General features: G+C 43.7%; 1 protein-coding gene across 7 annotated transcripts in view; it reads left to right on the top strand.

The window, feature by feature from the left end:
* The window catches only part of rapgef6 (Rap guanine nucleotide exchange factor (GEF) 6), a 140,546-nt gene that overhangs the window by 41,587 nt on the left and 74,893 nt on the right, over nucleotides 1–24,066 (top strand). For 2 of the 7 annotated variants that reach the window (XM_083986274.1, XM_083986272.1), the window contains exons 5-7: nucleotides 9,683–9,752; nucleotides 18,359–18,502; nucleotides 19,959–19,976. In XM_083986274.1, coding sequence (XP_083842400.1) covers nucleotides 9,683–9,752; nucleotides 18,359–18,502; nucleotides 19,959–19,976 — 232 coding nt within the window. Of the gene's footprint in view, nucleotides 1–1,028; nucleotides 1,111–9,682; nucleotides 9,753–17,561; nucleotides 18,503–19,958; nucleotides 19,977–24,066 lie in introns of those variants that run through there. The other 5 variants (XM_083986271.1, XM_083986269.1, XM_083986275.1 and 2 more) reach the window with 4 other exon arrangements.

The following is a 24,066-nucleotide window of genomic DNA, read 5'->3' as shown; positions in this document are numbered from 1 at the left end:
CGTGATATGAGACGCGACTGACGTGGCGTCATCACGTAAATTAGCGGGTTGACCCGGGTCTGGCGTTCCCACTGCAAGCCGATTGGAGCTGAGCCGATTGAAGGCGATTTTAACCCGCGGTGCGCCTTTCCCACTGCCACTAAAAGCCGGTTGTTAACGGGTTTAAACGAGTTTTTGGGCCAGTGGGAAAGGGGTATGAGATGAAGTCACTAAAACCTTCGTGCAACAGTTGGTTCAGTTTATCCAACAAAGACAACAACAGCAACACAATGTACCAACCGACCGACCAACAACAGAAGCAGAGAGAGAGACAAGTTGACCGAGTATCAATAACCTCAGGGCTGCGTGTGTGTGTCCGTGTGTGTCTGTGTGTGTGTGTTCATTCCTGTGTGGGTCAGTTGATAACAGAGTGGGGGGTGGGGGAGGGGGAGGGGGAGGGTCGGTGCCCTGCACAGGACTGCTGGAGGGTGTGTATGTGTGTGTGTGTGTGTGTGTGTTGGAGTACAAGTAGCAGCAGGGGAGCTGGGGAAGGGTCACAGAGGGAGCTAATGGGGGAGTGTTGTGTGTTGTGCATGCATGTGTGTGTCTGTGTGTTGTGCATACGTGTGTGTGTGTGTGTGTGTGTTGCATGTGTGTGTGTGTGTGTGGAATGCGGAACCCCTGGCAGAACAGTGGCTGGCCATGTGTTCCTGCCGCCTGGAGCCCAGCAGCACATCCAGGCAGGAAATGAGCAGGCTACACACACAAAACACACACACACATATGAACACACACACACACACACACACCTCCCTGGAGCCAGCGGACAGACAGACAGACAGACAGAGTGGAGCGGGAGGGAACACACACACACACACACTCACACACTCACACACACTCCTCCCTCAGTTAAAGACGAACTGGGAGGCTGTCAGTCGGCTACTTCTGCTTTCTGAGGAAACTTTTCTCTTGTTCTCACTCTGGAATATAAAACAACTCTCTGAAGGATCTAACAACCTGGACGACTGGAGTTTTGTCCCGTCCTCTTCCTCCTCTTTGTGGATAATATGCTGGAGATCATTTCATTTACAAGGAATCTAAAGAAGTGGAGCTCCGACTCTCCTGTTCCCGGTCAGTTTGTCAGTCAGTCGGCTACAACTTTTTCTTTTTGTTTGTTTCTTCTCACTTCTTTTTTCCTTCCCAGATGTTTTTCTGTAACATGAGCAGCAGCAGCAGCAGCCGTCGACACTGCTGCTGTTTCAATGGAGACTTTTCAAAACTCCCTCGCTCTCCATGCATTCTTCAGCTCAGCTCCACGCTCCATTTCCTGCACGCCGCCGTTTTCTTTTAACCAGCCTTGATAGATAACGCAGGAATTCCCCACGGCGCTGTGGCAGGACCACTCGCCCACCGCCGGGCCGAGCCGGGCCAGGCTGAGCCCCCACAGCTCTGAAATAACACACTGTGCCGTATCTGCACTGATTATCTCAGACAGAAACAGAGCGCTCTTTACTTTATTATCACCCCCAAAAACAAAGAGGTTTGATTATTGTTGGGCTCCTGAGTTAAAGAGGAAATAATGTGGATCAAATAAGGAGCTCAGATTAGATTATAGATTAATAGATTATTATGTCATATTATAACATTTAACACAGATTTGTTTCACATGTGAAAGAAACATCCACTCTGCTCACTTTTCCATCAGACTCCTGAGCTTTTTTGGGAACTTGCTTCTCTACAAGAAAGTGAAGATCAGAGCGAGTTGAGATAATCTGGAGCTCTGTGTCATAAATGTTCGTTCAGTCGAGCATGAACGGTTACTCCCCCCCCCCCCCCCCCCCCTCTCATTGGAGCTCTGTTTTACTGTTTTCACTCTGATCTGCTGTAGTTTTAAATGAAATCCCCCCGTCTTTAACCGATCTCACCTTTGTACTGTGCCGTAATGTTTCTGAATGACCCACTACGTCATCTCCTGGAGTCGGCCTGCCTGGTTTTTTTTTGTGTGTGTGTATAATGTGTGCGTGCTGGTGGTCTTTCTGTAGCGCTGACTGCTGGCCAGCTCTTCTTAAGTTTTGTGTGTGTGTGAGTCAGAGTGGTCAGTGTTAGCCAACGTCACACTGAAAGCAGCAGCAGCAGCGGTGTGTGTGTGTGTGTGTGTGTGAGACGGAGAACTGAGAGTGGAGTAGAACCAGTGTGTCTGTGCGTCTCAGTTGGATTTCAGTTTGCGGTTTCTTTTTTTATTTTCTTTTTTTTATTTCTTTGCTGTCGGCCGCCGTTACCATGGAAACGGCGGTGCCAGAAAAACTGTGCGCCCGGGAGGTTTTTTGATTTTTTTGACTGAATCTCTCTCTCTTTCTCTCTCTCAAAATCTCAGTGTGTGTGTGTGTGTGTGTGTGTGTGAGTGTGTGTGTGTGTGTGTGTGTGTAATCTCAAATTACACACTCAACAGCCCATTTTGTCGGTTCGAGAAGTGAAGCTTCAAAACACAAAAAAACAAAACAAAAAAACCCTCTGGTGCAAAGTTAAGAGCAAAGTGTGAAGTTTATTTGTCGGCTCCTGAGCGACAGAACACACTCTCAGCCTCCACGGTGTGTTTACGCTGCCATCACCGACCAACGGAAAATAAAACAACTGCCAGCGTAACTCTGTCCAGAGGAGTGACGTCTAGTCTCCCGGGATTGTTAACTGTTCTGCGTGTGTGTGTTTTGTGTGTGTGTGTGTGTGTGTGTGTGTGTTGGCATCTGATAAACTGGACTTCCTGGATGCCGTCCCAGTACCTGCAGCACCACATTCCCCCACAGACTCACAGAGCTTTTGCATTGTTTCACTGCAGGATTGTTTTCCGTCCGACCGACCCACCGCGCTCTGAGCAACTTAAACTACACGTTTGTTGATGATTTGCAACATGTGCAAACATCTATAATAAGTTGCATCTGCACAACACACAAGTTGTGTCTATCAGAAAGGACTTTTTACATCTTTACAGACTCGGTTTCCTTCAGCGAGACATCACAGGTTGTTACTCTCTGTCAGGGTCTCTCACTCTTTTCAGATGTAAACATGAACCTCTGCGTGTGATTTTTGCAAAACTTGAAGCCTGTTTTTATATTTAAATGAACTTTATTCTTCTTTCTTTGCTACTTTCAATAGAGATCCAGACAAACGTTTCTTTACTCGGAGCACAGCGGCTACAAGCAGAAAATTTAGGGGTGCACACCGTAAATCAACTTGCAAAGCAAATATTCACATTTCCTTTTCATTCATGATCTTTACACATATTGGCCTGACACCTGTAAGACAGATACAGCACCAGATTCTTTGAGAATCAGTGCAAAAAAAGGCAAATTTTACTGGCTGCACATGAGCAAGTATAGATTTAATGTACTTGCACTGTTTCAAATTGTAGGGGTGAATTGCCCTCTTCCTTTTGTCCTTTACTAAAAGCTCTGTTTTGGTCACAGTCCTGTTTTTTCCAGGCTCTTGAAACGTCCAGGGATGCGTGTGTGTGTGGTGTGTGTGTGTGTGTGGCCTCCTCTCCTCTCCGTGCCGGCTGTCATGCTTTATTGCCCGGGGCCCTCTGTCTTGCAGCTGTCACTGGACTGGGGCCTGAACCTGTTCCCCGCTCTGCCACTGAACTGGTTTCTGCAGGAATCCTCACCTGCTGAAAATCCAGAACACACACGCACGGACACACACAGGTTCAGTTTCAAACCTTTTTAAGCTCATCGCACACAAAATGTTGCGCTGTGTGAGAGTAGAGCGCAGTCAGTGATTGATTTGCAATAATCTATAGGTTGGAAACGCTGTGGAGAGAAGAAGTCTGGAGGAAACAGACCTTGAATCAGTTTCCATCGTTACAGAGTTTGGCAAAAACAAAAAAACTATCGGTCCTGGTTTAAATCGCTGTCATCAGTAATTCTGTGTATTTTGGTCTCAATGAATGAGTTGGAGGTGAAATTACAGGAAAGCATTAAACTGCTGTTTCCTGTGTGTGTGAGAGACATTACTGTACCTGTACTGTTACAGTATATTATATTGGCTCCTGTCCTGATCTGATATTTGAAGGGCGTCTGAACATGTTGTGGTTAAACTGTGGAAATGTTGAACTGACCAGATCTATAGGAGATATTATACTGTAGATGATTTCTGATGAGGCGGGAGCTTCTAGAGGTTTCGAATCCCGACCCGTCCTGATGTCTCTCTCTCTCTCAGCGCTGTGGAAGAGGGCATGAAATAAACTTCTCCAGGCTGAAGCAGTGATTCATTGTTTAATACGTTTCATCAGCGTCTTTGTTTGATGAAACTCTAAACCTGCTTTTTATTTTTGCCCGAACAATAAAGGTTTGGTTTCAGAGGTTTTTGTTTTTTTTCTTTCTTTTTCCTTATTTCCTCTGTGAGACACTAATTTGCAGCAGCTGCAACAGAGAGGTATCAACTCTTCTGCTTGTCTCAGTTTTGTTGATTTTTTTCAGTTTTTGTGTGAGGTCAGAGAAGAAGAAAGACGAACGAAGAAGGAGCAAACATGGAAGGTCTATTTTTAGCTTCCTGTCCTTCCACAACTACAAACACACACACACACACACAAGCAAACTGCACACACACACACACAGAGTGAGGAGATAGGCTTGGCAGGCTTTGTGCGGCGCTGACAGGGACCGTGCGTCTCGCCTCAGTGGAGTGTGGAGGGATCTGTCAGACTCGGCCTGACCTCCAGGCTCGGGGCTCTTCACAGCGCTCTGTGCCCAGCAGACGGCCTTCCTCCCTGGGATCTCTTCACACCACGCCACCAGGGGCCGCATCTGGTGCTGCTGTCTGTACCGACAGACAGAGAGACAGACGGCGTACGGATTGAGTTATCTTTACTCAGTCGCTCCGTCATTTTTGTGTTTTTTCTGATCAAACCAATGAGCGAGCAGATGAACAACACACACACACACACACACGTACGAGTGCTGTGGTGTGAAGCAATGTGAGGAATTTGAGCTGCTGGTCCTGGAGCTGCAGCCCATGTGTTTGGAAGCGTCTTCCTCACTGAAGTGTCACTGACAGATGACAGTAAACGCCTCTTGGCTCGGGGAACGCGCTCTGCAGCTGACGCCGACCTCTGACCTCAACGTGGGGAGGCGAGGGGAAAAGCAGAATTTCCCAGGAGGAGGTTAATGAGAGACATGTCGCATGATTATAAAATACATATTACATAGCGATGCACCGGTTTGTGAAATTCTGGGCCGACACCGATTAAAATAACAATTTGACCGACGGCCGATGCTGATACCGATGTTTTTTCTGTTATTTATTTCTTTTTTGTGTAAAGGAAATCAAGAAATCTCCATTGCTCCCAAACAACCTACGTTTTTGCTCACTTGACTTTAAAGGGGAACTATACAAGTCTGGTCTCTTCTCCTCTGTGTTGCTAACCCTCCTCTCCTCCATGTGCATTTGTTTACAACGAAGCTGGCGAGAAATCAATCCATGGAGCGGTGTTTGTATATTTGTGTAGTCTTATCTGTCATAAACAAGAGGTTACGGGGCGCGTTTGTGTGGCGGTGCCGCAGAGACGAGAGCTGGGACACCAGCGGAGGCTCTGATCTTACAAGGTTGATTTTCAGCCAAGAGAAGCTAGGTGGAAGGCAGAGAGCCTCCATTCTCCCTAGAACTAGTTACAATTTATTGATTTAACCAGCACTAGGGAGCTAAAGTAAAAATGTAGCATAGTTGAGGTAAAAATCCTGCATAGTTCCTCTTTAAAAAATAAAAAAGTCAAATTTTGAAATATAAGAAGCTACAACAGGGAAACGTTTTGGTTTGTCAACATGTGACTGGTCATTAAAACAATCGCTGATAATTTTCTGTTTCAGTCTGTGTGATACTTCGATGTTCTCACACAGAGCAGAACTGATACTTCTCTAAAATATAAATAAACAGATCAGATGTCTGGATGATAAGAGGGTTTAAAAAAAAAAGCTGTTTGAATTTTGAGACATTTCCTGAGACACCTTGAAATATCCTCTCTATCTCTCTCTAGAGCGTCTGTGTTGATGCAGATGATAATTACACACGTCTCTGTTTCCCGCCGGCTGCCTGGATGTGTGAGTGTGTGTGAGAGAGAAACCCCGTCCCAACAGCTCCATCAGTGTGTGTGTGTGTGTGTGTGTGTGTGTGTGTGGTGATCCCCGGTGAACACGCGGGGCTGTGAACGCACCTCGATGCTGAAAGCGGCGACTCAGCGTTGTTTAAGGAGTCGACTGGTTTTAATTATGGAAGCGTTCTCACTCTCACTTCTCCTTCTCTGACACCATCGCTCCCTCCTTCTTTCCTTCCTCCCTTCCTTCCTTCCTTCCTTCCTTCCCTCTGGCTTCTACATCGACCTCCAGTCACCTCTCTATCATCTATTACTTCTCGTTTCTCTCTTCCCATCCCTTTCTCTTTCTGTTCTCCCATAATCTCGTCACTGATTCCTCTCTACCTCCATCTCTTCCTTCCCCACGTCCTGTCCACTTTACTTCTGTCTGCACCGCCGTTTCATCTCTCTCTCTCTCTCTCTCTCCTCATATTATTCTACATTCCCTTTCATCCTTCCCTCTCTTCTTTCTGTTGGCCCTTCCTCTCTCTGGGCGGAAAAAGAAAAAAGAAATAAAAAATACAAACTTTCATCTCATCACGTCCTTAATCACAGATTCACACACCGGCACAGACCCCAAATTCTACAATGTCAGCCTCTTGATTTAGGACTCGGATGAAAGTCTGTCTCTATAATGTGTTGTGATGATGGAGTAAGATAAAAAAAATAGGATGAAAGTTGGAGTTGGAGCTGTTTTTTTTATTCCAACACACAGATTTCCTCGGGAACGGTCAAAGGAAATCTTGTGAGGAGGGTTTATTTTTTCAAAGTGAGGTCTACGAACGAACACTGAAAACGTGAAGATGAGAACTACGACCACCCCGTCGCTGTGACGACCGCTCTCGCTCTCATGGTTGTAACATGAACTGAAATTAGCCGTGGATGAACTTATCTGACGTCTCACTGCCAACAGGAGCCTGGAAACACGGAGTCGTCCCACAGGTTCAGACTCAGGACACACACAGCGAGGTGAAGTCCGTCCCTGCTGATGCAGCCACACTCGCTTGCTCGCTGCTTTTTGGCAACACAATTAAAAAAAAACTAAAAGAAACTGAAAAGCATTTACAGCAGGGTTTTTTTTCTACAGGAAAATTATTTAATTTTTCACAAATTATTGGACGATTTTGCTTTTTTATAAAGTGCTCAATTCAGGTGAAAAGCCATTATCCCTCACATTGATATTTCCAGAGAAAGGAGCATTTAAACCTCAAGGAACTGACACAGTGTCCAGGCAGTCAGTGTGTGTGAGTGTATGATGCTGTTGTGTTTTTTTTTTTTTTTTGCAAAACAAAACAAAACAAAACATGCACGTTCAATTTGTTTGAGGTGCATGATTTTTAGCCTCTATGCTGCATTTTAACCTATAGCTTTGGAGTTATTGTGCTGATTAAATCAATGACTTGGAGGATGGAGACTCTACCTTCCACCTAGCGTCTCTTGGCTGAAAACCAACCTTGTAAAATCAGAGCCTCGTAACCCGTAATCTCTTGTTTATTGAAGAAAAGTGACTGGATTGCATAGTTCCTCTTGAATATTATATATGATGGTAAATTAGATAAAAGGTGTGAGATTTGAAGATGTGATGTGTCTGCGGAGGTCAAAGGTCACTGTCGCTTCACAAAGCACAGTTTTTTGGTCGTTAACTCGAGAATTCATACGCTAATTATGATACAATTTATAACGCAGATAAAATGAGGATATGATTGATGATCTATCCAAAGGGTCAAAGGTCAATGTCACTGTCACATAATAACATCCTGCAAAACCAAGTCTGGCCGTTCGTTATTCAACAGAACAGAAGAGGGGGTTGTTCCTGCACTGCGAAGGTCACTGTTAAATGATCGTTTGCAGAAAAAAAAAGACAGTTGTGGTCAGTAAATTGCAGGTTTTATTGTGTTGGGCTCTTGTTTTCGGGGCTTGTGAGAGCACAAAATGAAGTTGCACATCAGCAGAGTCTTTGTGTGTTGACGCCAGATTTTCTCTGTGTTCAACAGCAGTTTGGACAGAAATCTGACCGCACTGCTACAAATCACCAGCTTAAGTCCAGGACAAATTTCCCATTGGGACAATAAAGCCTATCCTTTCCCCCTTTTTCAGTCTCTATTTACAATTCTGCCACCCACAGTGTTTCGTTTCGTTTTGTCTTTTTCCTCCGTGGCTCCGTTGGGAGAGAAACACATTCTCAGAGTGAACTGGAGATGACACGTAGGAGATTTCCATGTGATGAGAAAAGAGCAGACTGACCCTCATGGTCTCACCACAGCATCAGCTGCTTCTCCTCCGCTCCAGCTGACGGCAGCTCAATCTGCACAAAGACTCACATTGTGCACAAAAAAAAAAAGCCTCTCTCTGGATAAACTGGTGTACACGGTGAAATGTTCTTTTCTGATTTATGACACCACAACTACACAACATTGATTCTGCTGTTCGTCTGTAAGGGTTCAGTTTTACATGGGCATCATACAGTAGTGAGTGCAGAGCTGGTTGTGATTTTGGTCTGTGAGGAGTCGGGACTGTGTGCAGTCGTGTTGAGGTGTTAACCACAAAGTGTTATTGATCCACCGTGGGTTTAGGGCTTCACCATAAACCAGCGGCTCAGCTGCATCTCTGATATAGCTGCTGATGCCCGGTCTTAGGTTTCACTTTCTGCCCCTTAATGCTCTCACCTGCAGCTGATGGACCTGTTAACAATCATGACATTTTAGATAATTGTGAGTAATGATTTAATTGTCTTTTGACATGCCACTATTGTAGTATAACCCTAAATATAGTTTAATAATACACATACAAGAAGAAGAAGAAGCATTTATTGGCATTAAACATTGGAACATATAAATAAAAACTGCATTTCTGTTTGCAACTGAATCCACGATGCTAATGTCAATAGATGTTCATCGAAATGCGGTCATCGAATATTAGAAATGAAGCTCTTTGTGGCAGTTTGTGTCACTCGACTCATGTGCCATTAAATAATAGCAGAAGACAAAGGGGGTGCAACGTGATGATGTAATGAAAAGAGGACCAGTCGAACCTCAAACGCTGGAAAACGACGATGGAAATATGACATTTGTGTTAGTTTCATCCAGCTCTTTTTATTTTATACAGTTGAATGGAAACGATTATGGAAAATAATTGCAATCAGGTGATTATGTAATAATCGTGACAGGCTTTATACAGATATAGGTTGGTGATAAATCATTGAAACTTGAAGCTTTGTGAAATATCTTAAAAGTATGCAGCACCTCAACAGAAACACACTGTCATTTAGTTGGTTATTTGCAGAGTTCATAAGTGTTCACTCTCCTGAGTCATGGCTGGAGTCGGTGGGAGGAAATGATGTTTGAGTGACATGAAATCAGAACAGTATTAACACTCATTGGTGCATATTACAACTGACTGCTCCCTGTGTCTGGAGTTTGACTGCAATTCAATCCTCCCATAATAATTGCATCTGTGTGGGTGTGTTGTTGAATGTGATTGGCTGCATCTGTCTGGACATGTCTTCTTGTCTTCTCGTCTTTACGTTTTGTGTTTGCTTCTTATGTCGTGACTTATCTTGTGCGTTTCGTGCTCTCTCCACAGTTTTGGCAAGCAGCTGGGGGGCAGACGAGGCTGTGAATGCATCACTTTAGAGCCGTCAGAAATGATTGTGGTGAGTAGACCTCTCCCCACCTCTCTCCTCTCTTCCTCTCCTTCTCCCTCTCTCTCACTCCTTCTCTCTGATTGCCTCTCTCTCTTTGTCTCCCTCCGAATCACCTCGCTTTTTATCCTCCCGTCTCTGCCCTTTGATTTTTATTCCATCTTTATTTGATGTGTCCGTGTTACCTTTTCCCCCACCTTTCTCCTGTCCTCTTACTCATCCTTCCTTTCATCTCCCATCTTTCTCTCTGTCTCCCTCACCGCTCCTCTCTCCTCTCTCTCTCTCCTTAAATTCATATTCTACTGAACTCCATTGATCGTATGTGAATTTGTTGCCAAAGCGTTTTGCCACTGAAGAGAAATCACTCATTGTGTGACGATATTCAGGCCAAAGAAAATGAGAAAAGAAACGCCCAGGCCTGAACGGCGCCGTAGTATTTCCCAGCAGGACTCGTCTGAAATCGCTGAGCATCTGCAGAAAGTCAACGTTCATTTACATAAATGAAAATTTGAGTCCAGATCCGTGTTTCACCTCCCGATGAATCATTCTTCTCTTAATCGGCTCTGTCCTTTTCTGGGAATACTGATGTTTTTCTTTTTGTTTTTTTTGAGTGGAGCTTTAACGACCTCGACTTTATCGATATCAGTGTAATAATTACTGGTTGAATATATTCCTTAAACTCTAAAGCATTCATTCATCATCGGTTCATTAAGCTTTATTTTGCATCCAGAAGCCTAGTGTGTTTCTTCCTTCCTCCACAAGGTTGTAGTGCTCGCCAGTCTCTCTCTCTCCGTGTGTCCTCCATAAATGTCCTCCTTCCTCCCCCTGAGTGTCTGTCTCAGGGCCCAGAGGGATCAGAGGGGATGAGACGGGATCAGCAGGAAAGTTTTTACATGAAGAAGCAGCAGCAGCAGCAGCAGCAGCAGCAGCAGCAGCAGCAGCAGCAGCAGCAGCAGCAGCTTCACTGATTTCGAATAGGAGATAAAAAAACCAGACCTGCAACATGTGTGACCTTGTACATTATCTTTGACCTGCACAGGAAGTCACAGAAAACTGAAGCACTGACATTATAAAGAGAAAACCCCCAAACTGAGATAACAGTCATCACTGAAGCCAAAGACATGAAACCAAATCACCCTCAGTCAGACTGTTTCTTTGTTTTACCTAAAAAATGATACAATAATGAGTTTAATTTCGATCAGTTTCACGCCCTCTCGTCGCTCCAACACAATGATGATTCAACTGTTTTTCTTAGAAGTAGCCTATTTATATTAACACCTTGGGTCGTCCTTTACTTGGAAATCCCCTCTTTTTACAGGAAATGATGTTTCTCCTTCAGGCAAACAGATGTCAGCCTGAGTAAACCACAGGTTGTGATAATAATAATTACCTGTATTGTTCAGTTTTAGCTGAGACCGTTAATAATGTTGACATGTCGACACAAGCAGGCAAGTGTCAAACATCGTATTATACATCCATTATTATACATTTGACCTGTAGAATTAAAACACTCACACTAAAAACGTCACTTTTGTTAATTAATATTGTAATAGAGGCGTTACGACTTCAATACAACGACTGGTTTGTCTTTATTCGCACCAGTTTTTGCAGATTTTTCCAGTGCCGGTGAGCAGCCAGACATGATCAAACATGAGTCACAGTCAGAGTTGGTTTGTTGACTGGAGGAAGTTTGAGGGCGTGCATTAATTAGTGGTTAAATAATTGGTAGTTAGCAGCCTGCAGGTAAAAGATAAGAGAGCGTGGAGCCAAGAAAGGACTCTGGACACGGGGAAAGTGAGAGAGTGACGCCGTCGTCCCCGGAGGACACGAGGAGCTGCACCGACCGACCACGTTCAGGCACCAGACGTTCCCTACTGCACATTACATAATTACCACATGTAAGGAGCTGTGACAGATAAATGAGCCTGATAACAGAGCAGTGACAAAGACACGACTGTGATCAACGACGTCATTGTCATTTACTGGTGCTTTATGGAATTTCCCCCACTCATGCGTTTTGTTCTTTTCTCTCCTTCACCCCGTGTGTCCTGTCCTGTTCATCTCCGCAGCTCTTTAGTCGACTGTTAAGGAACTCGTCCAGATGTTTTTAATACTCATAGTTTTCCAGTTTTGGCTTATCTTGATGATCCACTCCGTGTAGTTACTAGGACATCGCAGCGTACGTTATTATCCCAGAAAGTTTCCCTAATGAAAAAGGGTGATAATAGTGCAGCAGTCAGTCCTGTACTGCCTGTACTGTCCTGGGTCCACTCAGAAGCTGGTGCTAATGCTGCTAATAATAATAATAATAACAATAATGATAATTTGTATTTGCTGCATTTCAAAGCACCCAAAGTCGCCTTACAGATAAAAGAACAATAGCAGAAAAATGCTGCTGCAGGAGAGAAAGGAGGAGTGGAAACCGATGAGCCTCCAGCTGTGAGGGTTGAAAAAGCTCCGACCAGCTCGTTTAATTCAGTTGCCGGGGGAACGCAAAATAAAATCACCTTCGATTAAGAGAAATTTGTGTGTCTGAGGGAATAATAAAATGTATTAATATAAATCATCCACTTGCACAAACCTGAAGGATGAGAGAGAGAGAGAGAGAGAGAGAGAGAGAGGTGCTGGAGAGACGTTTGTCTGAGAGCTGGAAATTAGATTGTGGTGTTGTTTTTGTTGTTGTTGATATCCAAGCGAATCATTGTCCACTTTAAATATCTCTTAAGCTTCTGCAAGAAGGTGAATAACAAACACAGGAAAGCAGGAAACTGCTCAACTGTGGAGCCACTTCAGACTTTGTCCCCAACAGAAGGTTCAACGTTATATTACAGTAAAAAAAAAAAAGAAAGTGCAAAAGAAATCAGCAAAGAAAAACAAACGGTAATTATAGCTGCTGCGCAGCGATGGGTCGGGTCCGGGCTACTTTTGGGCAAATTTAGGCAATTCTGAGCAACAAACAGGAGAATAGGAAGACAAGACAGTTGTCCTTATAATGTCCAATTTGCATCAGTTGAGGATTGAACCCACAACCTCGGGAACCAAAGACCATTGTCTATCGCACTGAGGTAATTGACAAGTGGCAGATCAACAGTGGCTTCACAAATTGAGTAAGCCATTCACTGTCGTGTAGGCAGAAAAAGAAAAATCAGTTTTTGAGGTAAAATAATGATATGTATTTGTCAAACATCTACTATGAGTCTAAGATGTTAGGAGCCTTCGCAGATGGTCCAGTCCAAGCTATTTGAATTTTTAAATTTAGAAGTTTGCTGTGATGCCACTATTAGGACAATTGTCTTGTGTTTCGTGTTGAGGACATTTGACATTTTGATCTGTCATCATCATCACCCTGGCTGGGTCTTGAACTCACAACCTCTGACACCAAGAACCAGCGCTTAACTCAGTGAGCTAATTATCTGGAAGTGAGACATGGTGTGTGTCTTCTCAAATAGACTCAGGGAGTCAGTGTCCGGGCAGCAGTTGTGAACGCAGATTTCTGTTATCTAAACAAAAGTCTGTTAATACATAAAATGCATTTAGACAGCAAAATAGCTTAAGGACATTTGACATTTTGATCTGTCATCATCATCATCATCATCACCCTTGCTGGGTCTCGAACTCACAATCTTTGACACGAAGAACCAGCTCTTAACTCACTGAGCTAATTGGCTGGTAGTGAGACCTGCTGTGTAGCTTCATTTATCCACTCAGGTGAGCCAGTGCCCGGGCAGCTGTTGTGATAAATGGTCAAAATGTCAATAATTCAGTCATCTAAACAAAAATCTGATAATACATAAATTGCATCTTGACAGCATGGAAATGTTGGTGATTTGTTTTTAATGATAAGTGTTTTGCTTCATAAGAAAAAATATGATGTTTAAAAATTCCACTCTCACATTGGCTGCAGTTGTTCCCATGAGAGCAGAATTCAAAATGTTCTCAAAAATTCAGTTTTTGAATTAAAATTCTGATATTTGCTAAACTTCATCAACCATGACTCCAGAATATTGTCATTTTTTTTCAGGAAGTTTGAAAATGTATTTAGCAAGAATTTGATGGTATATGTTTACAGTACTGTTTACAGTCACACGTTTTCATGCACTGTAGGCTCAATTTTTGCTTAATCAAAAATCCGAGAAACAAGTTTTGTGGAGGACGGTCTGGAGATGCTCTGTAGCAAGTTTGGTGACAATTGAGCAAAAATTGTGGGAGGAGATACATTTTAGAAGTTTTACAGTTATTGAAAAAAACAGAGTGATGGACTTCATAATTTGTAATAAGTTTAAGTGGACAAAAGTTTCAGCAGTATTGAGGCTACATTGTGGTGAAGTTTCAACACTGTAGCATCTACCGTTGGTTTGGTAGGAATTTTTAAAGTTTTTAAATTTAAACGCTTATTGTGCCCCCCCTAGGAGGGGGGGGCACATGTCCTTGGAGTTGAGTGAATCTGGCATGGGACTGAACCTTTGTGCAAAGTTTGGTGAGTTTTCGCCCATGGGAAGTATGACTTCCTTGGAAGAAGAAAGAAAGAAAGAAGAAGAAGAAGAAGAATTCCTAGGAATACAATAGTGTCCTGTCAGCTGCGCTGCCCGGACCCTAATTACCAAAGTGGCCATAATTTTGTTTTAAAGAACCTAATGACATTACATATGTAACTCTTTATGTTCCGGGTGTTGAATAAGAATCTCATCTGTGCACCGTTTTAATATAGTCAGGAGGAAATCTTTGGAATAGGAAGATTATAACAACCACATATACAGTTAGACAGATTTGAATGAAAAAAAAAGATTATTTTTGTTCTCAAACATCCTGTAGTTTCACCTTTTGGCTTCAATGAAGCTTTGACAGCACACAACTGTCTAATTAACAGTGGGTGCAGTTGTTTTACCTTTAGAAAAAGATGCCCACTTACTGTAGCTTAGAACATGTATTAATAAACCTATATCTACACATTACTGTATGTGATTGTCAATGTGTTACAAAGACCTATACACACAATGTAGCTTCCTCTTCTGTATGTTTTGTGAGAGCAGGTCAAGCGGTCGTTTCTCTCTGTGCCAAGATTTGCTCCTTCCAGGATCATGTTTTATCACTTAGGATATACAGTAAAGTCAGACTTCTCTTGGTGCTTTTGGCAGCCAGAGGAGTTCTAATAGTGTTAATATCCATCTGATTGAGTCCAGTTTGGAGACAGATCATCTTGTGACTATAGGTTTCAATGTGTGTGACATGTAAAATCTCAGTGAGTGTTTTTACACTTGTGGTCAGATGGGTTTTTCCTGGGTAGATTAGTGGTTTTGATGCAGAGGAACTGGTGCAAATTTAGATTCATGCAAAAACACAGAGACGAGAACATATAGACATGTCAAGCTGCAGGCGCTGAACAGAGGAAACAGTAGATGTCTTTAAGCAGATCGAAGAAAAACACACAAAATGACAAGAGGAGAACCACAAATGCACACAACCACGCATGCACACACACACACACACACACACACACACACACACACACACACACACACACACACACACACACACACACACACACACACACACACTCACTCTGAGGTGAATGCATAAACACACGGGAGCAGAGGGACTGTGGTCTGGCCCACACTGCATTGCAGCCAATCAGCTAATTAGGGCCGAGGGAATAGGAGAGGGAGTGTAATCTATGGCTGTCGTCATGACTCTGGTCACAGGATGGACAGGAGTGACATTCATAAGAGTGACAGGGCGGGGTTGTGTGTGTGTATGTGTGTATATGTGTGTGTGTGTGTGTGGTGGGAATGGAGGGGAATGTATGAAAGTAAGTGGTGGGAAGAGGAGAGGAGCAACAAAATGAATGAAAAGAGAGCAAAATAAAAATGATTCATGCCGCAGTCAGAGAGGAATGTTAAGTGAGTGATGAGTCGATGTGGACTTAGTCACACACGTAGATAAATAGACGGAGGAAACAGGAAGTACGGTCACATTACGGCCGTGACCGCGGGACAGAATTATAAAAGCAGGAGCGACGTTAGCGGCCGGGCCGTCACGGGACAGACGGACAAGACAAGACAGGGCCTCAGTCAGAGACACGTCCACTGAGACAAAAGGACAGTTACATGGTCAGGCTGTTTCTGTCATGAGGCTCATTAAACCGGAGGCACAGCCGTGAGGACGCACACCGGCCACTTTTACAACTCTTATTTTGTTGTTTTTTTATTTTTTATAGCTGATCTTTCCCTTGTGCAGTTGTTTCAGAGTTCATTACAGTTTAAACTACCCACAATGCAGTAGTTATTGTGTGTGTCACGCAGGATTTCAACCCCATCGCGGCCATTTCTGCAGTGACAGTCCCTCTCTCTCTCTCTCTTGTAGTTTATTTAAAGATGCTTCCTGTGATCGCAGCTTCTCCATGATTTTAAGTGATCATGAGTTGTATTGTCTGAATGACGCACAGGAGGAACACAGGGATGAAGACAACCCAATGTTCGTCCTCGTCCGCATAAAGACAGTGGTCATATCTCATCTCTGCTGCTGCTGCTGCTGCTGCTGCTGCTGCTGCTGCTGCTCCTATCTGAGACTGTTATGAAGACATGTGATGTGACTGACTCTGAAGTCTGACTGCGGAAGTCACAAAGGTCACCGTCCATGGAGAGGAGCTATTATATAATGAAATCTTCCTCTTTCATAACACATCATGGCACATTATCAAACTGTAAATTCAAATGGGGAAGTCAAAAGATGAGAGAAATGTTGGAAACACAGAAATCCTGCCAAGTCAGTCACTTTCTGATTAGTTCTAACTCTGTAATTTGAATTTAAAACCCAATATCTTGATATATTTTGACTTTGTTTGGTTGTTTTAGTGTCCTGAAGGCGTTTATGGCTGGATATGAGTTTTATATTTAGCCCTGTTGTAATGCATTGGTTTTGTGATGTAACAATGTCAGGAGTTTCTGTCAGTGTTTATCTGAAGCTAATAATAATGATAATGCACAGAAACCATAGCTGAGCTTGCGTGCATAACCAAACACACAAAGTGCAGGAGTGCAGACAGAGCAGAACATGGAGAGAACATCACATCTGACCGGGGAAGGAAAATGAAAGAAGATAAGGAGCCAGAAAAATGAAACGAAGTCACGTAGAAGTGAGAGAGACGGAGAGGAGGAGGAGGAGGAGGAGCGGTGGAGGAAGTGCAGCTTCAAAACATTCAGACCTCATCAGATCGCTCGTGGTGATTTCATTCCTGACAGAAAGAATCATCCAATCAAACGTCAAGAGGATGAAGCTCACCACCGAAACTAGACGGCTGACCACAAACCCTTTGAGCCTGGCACGACGGTGAAGTGAGAACAGCTGATTTAATTGAATGTAATATTTTGGTCCTGATGCTTGAATTAAAGCAATAAAAAACAAAACAACAACACAGAAATGAATAAAAGACACGTTAAAGCTAAAATAGAAAATAAAAACAACTTAGAGGAGCTGATAACTACTGTTCTGTAGTGTCGCTGCTGTCACAATAAAACCCCTGACTTCATTATCGTTATGCAACAAGGGAAGAAAACAAACTCTTCCTGCAACAACAGATTGGCACCAAAAAAAAAAAGGAAAAAGCCAGTGGGGAATGAATTGTATGGCCGGAATCTGTGTGCTCTGCTTCTTTCTTGTTCTTCTTCTTTTTGTGCCGGGGGAAGGAGGAGGAGGAGGAGGAGGAGGATATTTGTGTATTTACGGTTTCCTGGAGGAAACAGTGGGCTCAGTGTTGTTGCTGTGTGCGCGTGTCAGAGCGCGAGAGGGAACAAGCGAGCAAACATGTGAGTAAGTCCATGAGTATGCAACGTGTTGAGCAGCTGAACTGTGTCTTGAACGCTCCCCCTCAACCCTGAGAAGAAGAAGACTACGAAGAAGACGAGAGCTCGGCACCACGAGAGGAGACCTCAGTCTTCGTCTTCGAGCTTTTATTTTTTATTTGTTCATTTGATTCATTCGTCTTTTGTTCTGGATACTTTTTTCACCCCACAGGATGTTGTAATGCTTCGGGTTTCCCCTCTGGATTTTGGAGCTTTTTTTAAAAAACCAAACAAAACAAAACAGAAAAAAAAAAATTTGGACGCGACACTTGGTATAGAAACCTTTTCCCCTCGCTGCTGCTTCTTTCTTTTCCCTCTTGTGGAATTTCCTGCTTTTATGTTTTGTTCTGGTCCGGTCCTTGCGTCAGGATGAGTGTGCTCCGCTGGCACCGGCTCTCTGTGCTCTGGAAGAACTGGATGTTCAACCAGGAGCCGGCGGAGGAGCAGGGCCAGGTCTCAGAGGCTCCGGGGCAGGAAGCAGAAGCAGAAGCAGAACCACCAGGGAACAAAACGGATCCAGATCCCAACACCCAGAACTCGGATTATACCAACCAGAAACCAGAAATCGAGACCCGAAAAGTGGAGTTTACAAACCTCAACCTGGATGCTGCAAAAGTGCAGAAAAAGTCAGATCTTCTGAAACGCAGCTGCTCTGAACCGAACCCTCAGGCGTCGTCAAACTGTTCGGCAGTGGATCGCTCTTCGCCCGAGGGTTGCGGCTGCAGGTCGCGCAGGAGAAGCTGCTGTTCTGAGGAGGCTGTGGTTGGCTGTGTGTTGCAGGTGGATAACGGCAGCGAGGGGGACGACAGCTTTCTGCAGAGAGAGGGATCTCAGCGCAGGTCCAGGCGGCGCTTCAGGAGGGTCAACCCCAAAGGAGAGCGGGAACTCATCACAGACGGACAAGAACCGGCGGGCTACAACACGGTAAGAGCAGAGCAGACTTCATACTCAATAACTCAACATCTTCAGTGTTTACATGTTGGATGTGGGTGTGGAACAAGTTTTAGAGCAGAAACTAAACAAACACAGTCAGCCTTTAACTTCTGATTCCTTCTTCATCTTCTTTGGATGAAAGTTTTCAGTCGTAGCTGAGTGACTCATAACTTCTGTTTGTCCAATCCTCCTCATTTTGCTCTGATATTTAGGCTACTACGAGATGTTAGATCCACTTTTGTGCTTTATTTTACATTAAAACTGAGGATATGGGTTGAAACGGTGCTGCTGGACAAGAGCAGTGAGAGATAAACGCTGTCTGGCAGAGACATTTTTCACACAGAGGGTAAGAGCCAGAAACAAAACAAAGTCGACATGTTCTCAATATGATTAAAGGGGGGATTCAGCAAAGGGGAGACACAATCTGTACCGTTGTGAGACCACTTAACACTGTGACAGGGGTTTTCATGAAGAACATAAAGAAAAGTATTGAAAGTGAGTGTGTATGTGTGTGTGTGTGTCCCTCTGAAGATGAGTTTCCCTCCTTCTGATAGGATCACTGGGGCCAGCAGTTTGTCAGTTACAGTTCTGACTAATCACCAGAAGCCACGCTTTGCTGCACACACACACACACACATACACACACACACAAACTTCTTCAGCACTTAGCTCACACACACACACACACACACACACACACACACACACACACACACACACACACACACACACACACACACACACACACACACACACACACACACACACACACACACACACACACACATCCACACACACATCCACACACACATCCACACACACACACACACACACTCTTCTCCCAGCTCATGCAAAGCTCCCTGGGGCGTTACAAAGGGGCTTAATGGAGAGCTTAAAGTGTCCTCTGCCGACCTCACCTGCCTCTCTGGTCTCTTGGTGATTGTTCCACATTTTTAAATTACATTTCTTAGCCTTCAGCGTCACACAGTCCCGTCCATGTCTCCCCCTTCTCTCTCTCTCTCCCTCATTCCCTCTCTCTTTCCTTCCCTTTGCCTACATTTATTATGTAAAGGCCCGGCCGACCGCTCCGATGTGCTGGCGCAGCAGTTACTCCCAAAAGAAGCAGGACAAAATAAAAAGCAAACAAAGTGCAAAAATGTCCTGGAAAACACTGAGAATCACATTAGTCCTGCAGGGGAAGAGCAGCCAGACGCACATTTAGCATAAAGACAGAATCTATAATGTAAGAGACCACAGTGCTGTGACATGAATCAGACTCTGGTCTCTGTTTAGTGACTGAATGAGGAACTTAAAATGCTAATTTTTCTTTTCTGAAACAAGAATATAGAAAAGAAGAAGATGCTCTGATGTTATGAATTCACTCATGTGGAGTTTCTTGTTGTGTCTCTTCTCCTTTTTCATGTCTCTGCCGGTGTCTCACGTCCAGGATTATGTCAACAACCAGGTAGGAAGAAAAGAAACACTTTCTCTCTTTTACATATACGTGCATCTTCTGTCATCGTCTTTGTCTGTCAGGAGTTTCCTGACCTGCGTGTGTGTGTGAAAATGTGTTTTTTTTGTGAGTCAGTCCTGGTTCAGGCACCTGTTGTTTAGAAACCAGGCAGTGTTGGGGAAAAAAACAGGTCATTGTGAGGCTGCCACACACACACACCGCTGTGTGTTGACACTGTGGGTGGCACAGAGGAAGAGGGTCCAACTGTGGAGCAACAACTGACTGAGTGACAGACGGGGGGCAGATGATTCAGGTTTTAACGTGTGAACCCGGCACGACAGAGACTCCTGAGGGTCTCGCTCTGATTAGACAGAGACAGATTATTGATTATTGTTGAAAGCGATCCGGTTTATTATCTGACGACTCCGCACGTTTTCTTTGTTTGCAGAAAAATCCGACATCTGGCCAGCGTCTTGTTAAATCAAAAACAATTAGATCCATCTTTATTCGTCTCGTAGATCTTTAAACGAGTATCAGGTCGAATGAAAATGCTTCATTCTTATTTGCAGAAATATAAAGACGAGAAACAATAGTGAACTTTTGTCTTGGTGAAGTTGAGGTCAGGTCTTTTTGTATTTTCCAAACTGCACTCGTGCAACAGTGAAATCTCCTGACAGTCATAAGTGCGACTTTCACATTTGCAGCATCGGTTCAAAGTTGGTGGATCCCTGCAAAAAAACAAAAAAAACCTCTTCAAGTTCAAGGCTATGTTTACACAGAAACGATCTGAACAGAAAACGCAAAAGTGGCGTTGCATTCTCACTTTTTATTCCGTGTTAAGACAAGCGTTTTTGGGGGGGAATCGGTTTGTGGAATCCAACACGTTTCTTGTCATTTTCCCTTTTATACGGGAACGCGACGGTGGAGCGTTTCTAAGATTTCCACTCTGGAGTGTGGTTTCACTTTTTTTTTTTGCGTTTTTAAGCCCCGAAAACGCCGTCGCCATCTAAACGAAAGGCGCATCCCATAAAATATTTTGTCGTTTTCACCCGGGAGCATTGTAGAGATAAGACAAGACAAATCCCCGGTCGCAGGCGGCAGCAGCAGCAGCAGCAGCAGCAGCAGCACTGTTGTGTTTTCTCACTGTGTCGTTGGGGGGGTTTACCCATTTGTGATGATATAATGGTGGAGAGGATGTTACACAGGCTATAAATGTATATCACACACACACACACACACACACACACACACACACACACACACACACACACACACACACACACACACACACACACACACACACACACACACACACACACACACACACACACACACACACACACACACACACACACTGTTTCTCTGGCTGTGGATCAGAGGATGTTGTTCAGCGAGGCCTTATTGAGCCATAATAACATCAGTAATCCATTATCACTGCTCTGTGCTGGTGTCTGGTGTCTCTTCTTTAATGGCCTGTACAGGAGTGAATGAAGTTCCTGAAGCTATGAATTAGGAGGAGTCCAAAAAAAAAAAAAGATGGAGGAAGCGGAGGAAAGAGAAAGAGAGGATGGACGCTACAACTTGTCCGTTGAACTCAGAGCAGTGAGTCAGTTTGGCGAAGCAGAGGAAGACAAACTGCTGCTGATTAGATCAAAGTTTATTTTATTATTTTATTTGACTTCCTTCATTCCCTGATTATGATTGATCCCCATTGATCCAGAAACCTGACTCCTCCTCCTCCTGCAGGGTGATCGTCAGATGATCCTGTGCATTCTCCCACTGCTGTAACAGCCCTCTGGGATTCACTAATGACACACACACGCACACATACACACACATACACACATGTATACACAATACACAGAGGCAGACACACATGCACACACAGAAAGTCACTTCATTAAGACATCAGATGCCTCACTGGGTTTAACGGCCTTCCTCCGGCTGCGCAGACTGACAGATGAAGCCGTCAGCTCGTTTTGCCTTGAAGGGGGAAACCTGCTCCTGCAGCTGGGCTCCTCCACCACGGCGCCACGGGAACCGTTCATTTACCATGACGACACAGGATGGTTCACCGTGCACTATAGGGATGTCACGATGACTTGTTTTCACAATTATCCACGGTATTAAATTCCACAATTAATTAATCGTGAACATTTCTCAATACCGATCATGTCGGAACCATATCGGCAGATCAGGGACGTAAAGATCAACGTAACATTGAACTGGAAGATGATAAACATAAACATTTGGTATAAATGATAAATAATCACTGAAATAATTCAAACATTTTCCCTGGGGGATTAATAATCGGTCCTTTATTAATAGATACTTAAAATATTTTGTGTATATGATTAGAAATGTACATATATTTGGTAACACTTTATAATAACTACACACTATTAAGCATTAGTTAAGCCTTAATAACTACTGAATTCATCATTTATAACGCATGAATACTCATTAGTATGTAGTTTATAAACACAGTTAAAAATGTTTTACACATCATTGATAAGCACTAACTGTGTTTATAAACTGCATACTAATGAATATTCATGCATTATAAATGATGAATTCAGTATTTCATGCTTAACAGTGTGTACTTATTATAACGTGTTACCATGTATTTTGACTATAATTGATTTTCACACCTTCATAGTGTTATGAAATTAATGAATTAATGCATAATGATCGTGATAATTGTAATACCGTGATTATTTCTTTGACAATAATCGTACCAAGATAATCTATAATCCCTACTGTGCACGACACCGGAATAAAATCAGAAAAGCAGCGATGTGATGTTGTCTCACTCAGAGTTCAGTCGATGTTTTGATTTTAGTCAGAAACATTGTGTCGTTGTGTGGATGTTTCAAAGATGTTTCAGGCTTCAGTTGTTGTTGTTATGTACTTTCTGTGTGAATGTGTGTGTGTGTGTGTGTGTGTTAGAAGAAACCATATCTGTCTGGAGCCTGTTTGTAGAGATGTGCACAGCATGAAGCAGCATCCTCTCGCTGCTTCTCTGAAGCAACCGACGTGACGGTCGGAGCCGGAAGCACCGCGTCTCTGTGCAACTTGTGTGGTCAGCCAGCTTCCTCTGTCGGAACGCAAAGTGTCTGACGTCTGCTTCTTCTTTTTCCTCTTGTGCACGTGTTGTGTTGCAAACCTGCATTAAGTTATGAAACGTTTCAGCCGCCAATGAACAGTGAGAACAGTTCTTTCAGGTAGAAGAAAGAAAGAAAGAAAGAAAGATTCAAGGTTCGGTTTGTACTTCTGTCACGTGATCATGTTGGATTTTATCCGCCGTGTTTTGTCTCAAAATCTCTTCGCACAGGAAGCAACAAAACCAGATTTTCACACCAAACTTGTTCCTAAACAGCAGTGACTAAGTGTAATTGACGAACACCTCTAGTCAGTTTTGTAACTTTTTAACGTTCAGTTTGCACAGAAAACAGATGCAGGTGACGCTGCAGAAACAGCGGCTGTTGCTTTGTGCTCATTCTCCAGACCTGATGGTGGTGGTGTCACACATTTTGGTTAGTAAGCAGAACGAGCAGCAGCAGCAGCAGCAGCAACAGCTGAAGCTTCACCATCAGTGGCCAAGTTCCCACACTAAGTGCTTACTTGTGCTTTACTTTGGCGGGATGTGACCTGTGTGTGGTGGAGGAGGAGGAGGAGGAGGAGGAGGAGGAGGAGGAGGAGGAGGAGGAGGAGGCGTCATGGTCGTCCATCTGCTGAAGCTCCAGAGCAGCTGGTGAATAAAAACCCTGGAGGTGAAATAGTTTTGTCAAAAATAAACTTCCAATCTGAAGAATATAGATTATTCTGCCTCTGAATTGCTGCATCATGATGATCCTGTGTGTGTGTGTGTGTGTCGACATGCTGACTGTACTTCAGGACGACGTTGTTGCTCATAACTCACGTGATCCCAGTGACTAGCCTATTTGAAGATCCATTAGCAGTGACTTCATCTTCTGCCTTGGTATCAGTTGTGTCAAATCTGATGAGCTCGTGTGCTCATCGTGCTTTGTCATTACTCAAGTTACCCACACGTCACCGCTGCCTGCAATCAGGTTAAGTCTCAGGTTGCCTTCACAGTCAC

The sequence above is a fragment of the Trachurus trachurus genome, assembly GCF_905171665.1.
Source record: "Trachurus trachurus genome assembly, chromosome: 14".
NCBI classification, from domain to species: Eukaryota; Metazoa; Chordata; class Actinopteri; order Carangiformes; family Carangidae; genus Trachurus; species Trachurus trachurus.
The sequence above is the reverse complement of the archived record's forward strand: the minus strand, read 5'-3'. Positions and strand labels throughout refer to the sequence as shown.